General features: G+C 39.5%; 1 protein-coding gene across 2 annotated transcripts in view; it reads left to right on the forward strand.

The window, feature by feature from the left end:
• LYRM4 (LYR motif containing 4) overlaps positions 1-10545 on the forward strand; it is a 131185-nt gene that overhangs the window by 117443 nt on the left and 3197 nt on the right. The window contains exon 3 of one of the 2 annotated variants that reach the window (XM_045292827.1): positions 2819-2853. The exons of the other annotated variant lie outside the window; for it this stretch is intronic. Within the exon in view, the coding sequence (XP_045148762.1) occupies positions 2819-2853 (35 nt within the window). The remainder of the gene's footprint in view (positions 1-2818; positions 2854-10545) is intronic. 2 annotated transcript variants of the gene reach the window in all.

The raw sequence follows: 10545 nt of genomic DNA on the forward strand, positions 1-10545 counted from the left end.
ATCAGCTTGAGGAACTTACCTTCCAATCCTATCTTCATGAGTGTCTTGATTAGGAATGGGTGTTGGATATTGTCAAATGCTTTTTCTGCATCTATGGATATTATCATATGGTTTTCATCCTTTTTCTTCTCGATGTGGTGTATAATATTGATGGATTTTCAGATGTTAAAACATCCCTGCATCCCTGGGATGAATCCTACCTGGTCTTGGTGGATGATATGTTTTATATAATTTTGTATCTATTGGCCAATATTTTGTTAAGAATTTTTCCATCTGTGTTCATTAGAGATAGCGGTCTGTAATTCCCTATACATGTGGGGTCTTTGCCATGTCTGGGTATCAAAGTTATGCTGGCTTTGTAGCATGCTTTTGGGAGTTTGCCATCCTTTTCTATGCTATGGAATACTTTGTGGAGGATTAGGGTCAACTCTTCCCTGAATGCTTAGTAGAATTCTGCTGTGAAGCCATCTGGCCCTGGGGCTTTTGTTGTTGGTAGCTTCTTGATGACCCTCTCTATTTCTTCTTTAGATATGGGTTTGTTGAGGTTCTTGACCTCTGTCTGAAATAATCTAGGGAGGGCCTGTTTTTCCAAGTATTTATCCATGTCTTCCATGTTTCTGACTTCATTAGAATACAGACCTTCATAATACTTTGTGATTATCTTTTTAATCTCATTGAGGTCTCTTGTAATTGCCCCTGTTTCATCCCTCATACTGGCTGTTGATTTTTGCTCCTTTCTATCCTTGGTCAGATTCACCAGTGGTCTATCTATTTTGTTGATCCTTTCATAGAACCAGCATTTTACCTTAATCTGGAAGGCCACCACAGCCCTCTGTCAGTGAAGAACATATGAAAATCAAACAAAATCATAGGCTCCTCTTCACCAAGAAACTAGCAACGAGTGGTCATCTAATGATAAAAACATAGCAAACCAAGCCAAATGTAGTACTTCCCACAACAATTATTCTGACCAGGAACACAATAGTCTTGGTAAACAATGAAAAAATGTAGAACAAACCTCAATTTTTTTTTTAAAGGCCAGAACTCCTAGGCCAATAGAAACTAGGAAGACCTCTGGGACTGTCACCCCAAATAACCTTTGAACATGAAATTGAAACTATTTCTACAAGTTGCCTTTCAACCAAATATTAGATTGGCTTATAAAACCAAGTCATCAAATGCAAACTGAGAGGGCAAGAAGGAGACAGGAGGCTAATTCAATGCAAACAGAACAAACAGAATGGAAATAATAATAATACTGACATAATGTGAAAATTATAATCAATGGCATGTCACACTTTGTGTACAAATTGTTAAAGAGAAACTAATTTGTTGTGAACATAAACAGGTACTATACATTGTTTTAAATCATATCCTTTGTTTATTCTGACTTATAACTAAATCATGAAAATTTAATTACTGGTTCTTTATTATCAGAATGGTTTAGAATCTTGAAAATTCTTTTAGAGTAAACTTTGAAATACATCAATTTTTTTAATTTAATGAATGGTCTAAAGTGGTAGAATAGCTCAGTATTGCCTCTTTAATGTTTTTTGTTGAGTTCTGAAATATCAAAAACTAGCTGGGTTGTTCCAGAAAGTTTGCAAAGGTGTTGCACAGAGCAGGTAATAGCCATCCTTACAAGCAAGAGTTTGTTTTTTTCTGAAATCCTTGTCCCAAGAAACATTAGCCTCAGCAATTACATCAACATGTTACTGGAGTACTAGTGCCAGCACTCGGGCCTTGATACTGTGGCATTAGTCTCCAGCAGCCCCTAAGTTCAGCAGTGAAGTACATCCTGGCCCTTATCTCCTCCAGCATAGGAGGGTAACCTTTGTAGGACTTTGTCTCTGGCAGTTTGCTTGGGCTCTTATTGTGATCTTTGTAGAAGGGCTAGATTCAGTTCTGATAGATGTTGGATCCTGAGTTCTACTGGATTCCTAGAAAGGCTTATTAACTGAGTCATATCTGTGGAAACACAACAACACAACTTGCTGTTGTGATGCTTTCATCTCTAAGGGCCTTGGTTATACAACACACCGTGCCAACATCTGGGCTCCTGGCCAGTACATAGCAGACTATGTATCCAGTGTGGCCATTTGGCCATTTCTGGGGGCTCCTGGATAAGGTATGTGTGGAGCACTATGTGTGCCATCTCCATTGTAATAGTAATCCACCCCACCCCATACAGTAGTCTAGACGTGCAGATGGAAATCGCCCACAGACCTCTAGCTGTTATATATAACAAGTGTGTATGGAAGATGGGAAGACGTATTCCACCCCCAAACCACCTACCCACCCCCAACTAAGTCCGACAGAGAATCTATGTGTAGGAATGTCATAAGTCACAAAAAATTATCTTTGCCACCTTGGTCATGTAGTCCACTGCCCTTCCTTTCAGAAGTACTATATCCAAAGGCTACCTGGTAGATAAATATATATCCTGGTTTCTTGTTTTGTGGGCTGAAGAATATTTACCTATTGAGGGGGGAAAAGAGAAAATAATTTAAAATAATAAATATTCAGCCTGAATCCTCTTAAAGTGGTGCTTCTTCTCCATCCTGGGTGCCTGTCAGAACAAGGTCATTGTTATGTGCTTGGGCCCCACCCCAGGTCTTCTCCACGGCAATGAGCCCAGGCCCTGTGTCTTATCAGCCCATAGTGGGGTGACCCGTCTTCCATGTGTGCTCTTCAAACTGGACTCCTTCCTGCAGAAAGAACATGTAGCACTTGGGGTTAGCCATCCACAGCAACTACGTTCTTTAAAGGCCACAGTTCTCTGAGATACATTAAACTGTTCTAATTTCCTTTTCTCCAGTGTCCTGGAATGCAAAAGAAAGAGACCATCACAAGGTGGGCTTATTCTTTTTTCTGGGCTGACATCATTTTTTGTTTGCAGCAAAACAAATGAATGGTCCAAAATGCAGGTAACAGTGGGATGAGTTAAGGTGACCATATAATTTTCCACTCCAGGGCGCTTTTTTGTAGAGCAGAGATGGGTTTGTTAACAATGACCCAGGAGTAAGATTAATAAGCCATGGCGTAATGGACGTGCTACACTAAGAGGCCACAACAGTTGTATCTGTTTTCCCTGTTGCCCTTAGAAGTTAAGAAGCTGCACATCCAGTAATAACTGTCATGGAATATAGGGAACGCTCTATGAATTTATTCATCACTCTGCTTGAATCATTATGGAAGAAATCAGAGGTGGACACCCAACACCTGCCTAAACACTGCCATCTACATTAAGAATGTTTACTGTATCATAGAAAGGTCTATTCCTGGGTTCATTTAAATATCCTTCTTTTCTTTGCAGGTACACTTCACCAATAAGTTGGTTTTCAATTCTGAATGAATGCATCAGACACTCTTCAATTTCACAGAATAGGGGTCAGCAAACTTTTCAGATGAAAGAGCCAATCCTGTCTCGCACAATTAAAAAATTATTTGAGAACCATAAATATGTTTTATAAACAACATGATCTGAATAATAATATCCTTTAAATTTTTTCACCTTTACTTCAGAGCCACATTTACATACTAAAAGCTGAATATATGTCTTGACTCGAAGTTTGCTGCTCCTTGGGATAGAACAATGACAAGATAAAAAATTGTAATGGTATACTGTATTATATGAGGAAGCTTCAAAAAGTTCACTAAAAAGTGGAATTACCCCTCAGGACCAATAATGAGAGTAGCAATACCAGCAGGGGAAGGGGAAGCTGGGGGAGAAAGGGGGAACTAATCACAATGATCTACATATAACCCCTCCCTGGGGGATGGACAACAGAAAAGTGGGTGAAGGGAGACATTGGACAGTGTAAGACATGAAAAAATAATAATTTATGAATTATCAAGGGTTCATGAGGGTGGGAGAGGGATGAGGAGCTGATACCAAGGGCACAAGTAGAAAGAAAATATTTTGAGAATGATGATGGCAACAAATGTACAAATGTGCTTCACGCAATGGATGGATGGATTGTGATAAGAGTTGTACAAACCACCAATAAAATGATTTTTTTAAAGTGGAATTAAGAGATCATGGATTTTTTTAAACAAAAGAGACAGATAATGGAAATGTTATGTAAGCATTTTGAATTCCCCTTTTACAAACATTTTAGAAAGGAAAAACAACTTCTTGTTGGTTGCCATCAAGTCAATTCCAACCCATAGCAACCTTATGCACACAGAATGAAATACTGCATGGTCCTGTGCCATTTTTACAATTGTGTCTTTGCTTAGCCCATTGTTGTAGTCCCAGTGTGAATCCATCTTGTTGAGGGCCTTCCTCTTGTTCTCTTCCCCTCTACTTTACCAAACATGATATCCTTCTCCAGGGACTGGTCGCTCCTGACAACATGCCCAAAATATGTAACGCAAAGTTGTCATCCTTGCCTCTAAAGCACACTACTCTGGCCATACTTCTTCCAAGACAGACCTGTTTGTTCTTTTGGAATCCATGATACTTTCAGTATTCTACTCCAGCACCGCAATTTAAATGCATCGATTCTTCTTCGATCTTCCTTATCCAATGTCCAACTTGCACATGCATATGAAGCAATTGAAAAATTCCATGGCTTGAGTTAGGCATACCTTAGCCCTCAAAGTAACATCATTGCTTTTCAATACTCTAAAGAGGTCTTGGACAGCAGACTTACCGAATGCAACTCATCTTTTGAGCTCTTGACTGCTGCTTCCATGAGCATTGATTGTGGATACAAGCAAGACAAAATCCTCGACAACTTAAGTTTTTCTCCATTTATCATAATGTTACCTATTGGTGCAGTTGTGAGGATTTGGGTCTTCTTTACATTGAGTTGTAGTGAATACTAACGGTTGCAATCTTTGATCTTCATCAAGTGCTTCAAATCCTCTTCACTTTCAACAAGGTTGTGGTGTGTCACTGCATGTTGCAGGTGCTTAATAAGCCTTCCTCCAATCCTGATGGTATATTCTTCTTCATATAATCCAGTTTCTCTGATTATTTGCCAACAAACATATTAAGTATGATGAGATAATAAAACCCTGTAGCACACCTAAACCAGGCAGTATTCCCTTGTTCAATTCGAACAACTGCTTGATCCATGTAAAATTTCCACATAAGCACAATGAAATGTTCTGGAATTCCCAGTCTCATCAACATACTCCATAGTTTGTTATGCTCCTCACAGTTGAGTGCCTTGGCATAGTCAATATAACACAAGTGAACTTCTTTTATTATTCTCTGATTTCAGCCATCTGACATCTGACATAATATCCCTTGTTCCATGAACTCTTCTGAATTCGGCCTGATCCTCTAGCAGCTCTCTCTGTCTGTGTACTACTGCAACCAGTGTTGAATGATCTTCAACAGAATTTTACTGGCATGTGATATCAGTGATAGTGTTCTATAGTTTGATCATTCTGTTGGCTCACCTTTCTTTGGAATGGGTACAACTCTTCCAGTCAGTTGGCCAAGTAGCTATGTTCTAAATTTCCTGACATAGACCAGTGAGTTCTTCCAGTATTTCATCAGCTTGTTGAAATGTTCCAATGGTATTCCATTAATTCCTGAAGCAAATACTTTCACTGCAGTTTGAAATTCCTTCAGCACCATTGGTTCTTGCTCATAATTCTAATTCTTTGCATGTTTTATTATAGTATTTGGCTGTATCTTCTCAAGCTGCCCTTTAAAATATTCTTTTCAGCTCTTTGACATTATGCTTTCTCTCATTTGCCTTAGCTAGTCTTAAGAGAAAATTTCAGAGCCTTAACTGACATCAATGCTGACCTTTTCCTTCTTTTATGTATTTTAAATGGCCTTTGCTTTCTTCATGAATGATATTCTCGATATCCTCCCACAACTCATCAGGTCTTCAGTCATTAGTGTTCAATGGTCAAATCTGTTCTTGAGATGTTCCCAAAGTTCTGGTGGGATAGACTCAAAGTCATATTTGGACTTGTTTTCATTTTTTCCAGCTTTATCCTGAACTTACATATAAGCAATTGGTGGTTGTTGGAAACAGAAAGATTTCTCCCAAGTTGTCTCCCCCAAATATATGTTAGACTTATGAATGATTGTCAAGTCACCTCCCTGAAGACATTCAGTTACCAGACTACTGTCTGATCCCACCACAGGTAGGCCCAGCTCCCTGATGTTAAGGACAATGGGCTACTTGTCCCTAAAGGCTTGCGGTCATCTTTGGTTCCTGTAAGTGGAGTTTACACCCTACTGATAATGGTCTCTATAGTGAGCCAGAGAACAGGTCAAACTGGTTCAGTGACATCCTAAGTTAGGCCGCAATCCTAAGTGTAGGCTCCTCCCTTCTTGTCACATATTCCTATTTCGTGTATATCCCTACAGTGTCCCCCTCTCATTGCTGTATTACCTATAGTACAACCCCTTCCTGTGACGTATGTCTTTACCTGTATTTTAGGGGGCTTGCACGGCCCCAAAGGTATATAGACCTGGGTTAGCAATAAAGAGCTCTCTCAGGCTCCCCTCTTGGCTCTCATCCGCTCCCCCGTCCTCTCTCCCTGTTCCTCACTCCCCTGTTCCCTTTCCCCTTGTCCTCTTTCCCCTCCCCCTATCTCCACGTGGACCACCAAGCAGGGCTGAGGTGAGCATGCTACCATGAAATGTGTCTGACTCCATTATTTCAGTCTCTTATCTCTCATGCTCTCTAGGACTTTACTATAATCTTTACTTATTATCACTGTACAGTTGCGCCTATCAAGCCCGTGATTTGTTGTGGGGGGCTGGCACTTACCCCCACAAATGGTCTGTTCCACAGTCAGCCCCTGGCCTGGTTCTAGCTGCTGATACTGACTTTCTCTGGAGTCTCTTCCTACAGATGTAGTCAATTTGATTTCTGTGTATGCCATCTGGAGAAGTCCATGTGTACAGTCACCTTTTGTGTTTTTGAGAAAAGGAATTTGCTTTGAACAAGTCATTGGTTTTGAAAAATTCTGTCATTTGATCTCCAGCTTGGTTTTATCACCAAGTCCATATTTTCCAACTTCTGTCCCTTCTCATTTCTTTCCAACTTTTTCATTCCAGGCACCAGTAACTATAAGTGCATCTTGATTACATGTTTGATCAATTTCTGGCTGAAATCTTTGGTAGGATTCTTCAATTTCATCATCACTTGCTTTTGTGTTTGTTATATAAATTTAAATAATACTTGTAGTGATTGCATATACTTGAAGACGGATAGATATAATCTTATCACAGCCGGCATTGTACTTCATGATTGATTTTGCTATGTCCTTCATGACAATGAATTCCACACCATTCCTCTTAGTTGTGTTATTTCTAGCATAGTAAATAATGTGATTTTCTGATTCAAAATGCTCAACACCATTTCAGCTCACTAATACCTAGGATATTGATCTTTCTGTGTTCCATTTCATTTTGACCACTTCCAATTTTCCTAGATTCATACTTATCACACTCCAGTTCCTATCATTAACATATTTTTGCAGCTATTTCTCTTTACCTTGAGTAGTGCCCATCAGCAAATCATGATCTCAAGGCTCCACTTTCACAAGCTTTACTCAATTCACATCACCATGGTCAGCTCCACTCCGAGTAATCAGCTACATCTCAGTCACATTTCAAGTGCCCTCCTATTCGAAGGAACTTTATTCCACTCATCCTCCAGAGCTATCTGAAAATGCTTTTTGTCTATTCATTGGGTCTTTAATGTCCTTCAATGCTTCAAAAATATGCATAGGTTTTCAGCAGTTCCTTCTTCTGAAGAGGGGAGTCAAGTCCATCTTTGTAGTCTGCTCTTAGTCTGGAATCTTGGCTGGGACCTGTTGACTTTGGGTGACCCTGCTGGCATTTGATATACCAGTGACAGCTTCCAGCATCACATTAACACACAAACCACCACAGTATGACAAACTATCCGACAAGTGGTAGAAAAAATCTTAGGCTGCTGTATTCAAGAAAGTAAAAATAGGCCTTGTGGACTAAACTATTTTTAGAATGAGAAGGCCATGTCACCTGTAAAAAACTATTTGAGGTTTTATAATACCTCTTGTTGCCAAACAGAAAAGACTGAAAAATCATATGGAATTCCATACATTACTATTATAGTTTGCTTCTTTTAAAAAAATTAAAAGGGAAGTACAAAATATGATAAAAGTTGTGTGAAAAATCAGTTCATTACAGCTGGTGACTCTGAGGAGGCTGGGACAGTGGCTGTCTGCACTGGGACCTCATTAGAGAGCATTGCTGTGAAAATTGCAGAATGAATAGTGTTTACTATTGTTTCATTCTAAAGGTAAGAGGGAGATGAAGTCAAGGAGTCCAGGAAGAAGGAGAATGTTTCGAAACTGTGGTAGCGATTGTACAGTACTGCTTGATGTGATTGAACTATGAAATAATAAGATGCATGTATTAACTCCCAATTAATAATAAATTAAAATGTAAATAATAATAATTAAATACTCTTTTAATTAATAATTCTAAGTCCAAAGAACAATGCTTGGGACAAGTACATTAAATGTGAACTATTATTCCTGTCATAATTACTTTAGCAGTAATAGTATGTTTACTAGTAATAATATTATTATCTTTATTACCTTTACAAGGCACATGGCATAGGCAAGGCTTGACGGTGTCACTTAGCAGCCCAAGAATAGTGTATTTTACACCAACGACACGTTTTATGGGCTTGGCCTTTTCAGACACTGCTTCACCCCTTCACATGTTAGTTTTCTGTGAATGCTTTGCGTATGTGTGCTCTTTATTTCTATGAGTGCATTGCATGTGAAAAATACAGTAGTATCTGCCTAGGTCACTCTACCAACCTCAAAGAGGGAGTACATCAGGGATACCCACCCCTGCGTCACCAGGAAATCTACATCTCTTCCGAAAATCCCAGTGCCCTCCTCGTCATGTCAGACTGCTCTGGTACTAACATTTGCAGCACGTAGACCCTGCCTCCCAGAGCAGAGATGAGGAAGAACCAACCTGGAAAGCTCAAGTTCAAAACAGAGTGTTAGAGTCAAGTACCACTGATGCCACCTCTTACAATCTAATTGCTATAAAATCATAGACTCTCATAGCTTCGAGGGTAGCAAGCCTTAGAAATTCTTGAGTTCAGGATTTAGGGATAGTGTTATTCACCCTGAAAGCCTACAAGACGTGTTCAAGGCTGTGCGCATAATTCACATGTGATAAGCCATTATGATGTGCCTGGTGCCATTTTGAGTTTATCTTTCCAACAGCATTATGATATTTAATATATCTGGGCCCCAGGATATATCTAGAGCAGCTCATAACTTTTCTTTATATCCTGTGTCTCGTATGATTCTAATAATGACCCTCTGGCAGAGGTAGTAATGGAGCCTAGTACCTCTTACTCATACCTCAAGGGACAGAGCATAAGCAGTAACAACCTGTGAAATTGTACCAAATTTTATTTTCTTAGAGTCTACTCTTCCCTCTCCAGCAAGTTCTTTGTTTAATGAGCCTCAGAACTCATAAGTGTTTCTGGGCAACCCAGTCATCCCATCAGCTTGCAGTTGAACAATCTGTGTATTTTTCTTATGGACTGTAATGCCAGTTCCTAAACGTGATGGATTAAAAGTGCAATCAGCTTTAATGACTAATTTATGCACATTGTCCTCTGATGCGGCTGTATGAATCAATTTGTGATATTGGAGGGAATATAAATTGGAGCTGTTAATTGGATTTCCTCCATTCCATTGATCAGCACCTCCCACTTGCAGCTCAGGAGCTGGGCTTGTGTCATTAGCACAGCAGCATTGATCCCAGGCTGGCCCCCCTGATGTATGTTGACACCTTTTATAACTAACAGATGCTACCAAAGTGTTAGATAAATCATTAGTGCCTCAACTCTGGAACCTTTGTGAGGATAACTTTTTAATATTTCATCCCTGTGTGAATTGAATCATTTCCTTCTGTAATTGCTCTTGTACATCCCATGTAGCTTTTGATTATGGCCTTAAATCTTCTGCTGGACCAAATTTGAATCATTTTATTTTGCTTAGGAATTGGAGGACATTGTCACTGTAGTAATTTGTCCCCTCCATATTTTTGCTGTCTTGCCTTTATCCCTTCCGTATTTCCTTTAGTATCTCACTACCAAAGCGCTCCATAATCATGTCTACATCTGGGCTCTGGAATTAGTGAGAATTGAGCTTTTATCACCATGGGATACAAGGCATTCTTATTTATAGTATCAAGTACTTACTGACCATCCTCTGCCCTAAGAAATTTTGGCAACAAAGCAAAGTCAAGATAAAAATGATTCCCTCCTTCTCATCCCCATCAATAACTGATAATCATGTAGGAGAAGAGAGACAGCACAAAAATGTTTCCTGGGCAGGGACTATATGTGTCACATGTATGACACCAATCAGGGTGATACAGGGTGGATACTCATGGTAGGGTAGCCTCCCATAAAGAAGCAGCAGTTGGAAGACCCAAGATTAGGAGGATAACCCTCATCTTCATGCCCTTTTACACCATCGGTATTATTAACATCTCATTCTAGTCATCTTCCTCCTGGTTGCCTTTTTTTTTTTTTT

Source organism: Echinops telfairi, unplaced genomic scaffold (genome assembly GCF_000313985.2).
Source record: "Echinops telfairi isolate 266 unplaced genomic scaffold, ASM31398v2 ScPeMD7_655;HRSCAF=1070, whole genome shotgun sequence".
In the NCBI taxonomy this organism is placed as follows: domain Eukaryota; kingdom Metazoa; phylum Chordata; class Mammalia; order Afrosoricida; family Tenrecidae; genus Echinops; species Echinops telfairi.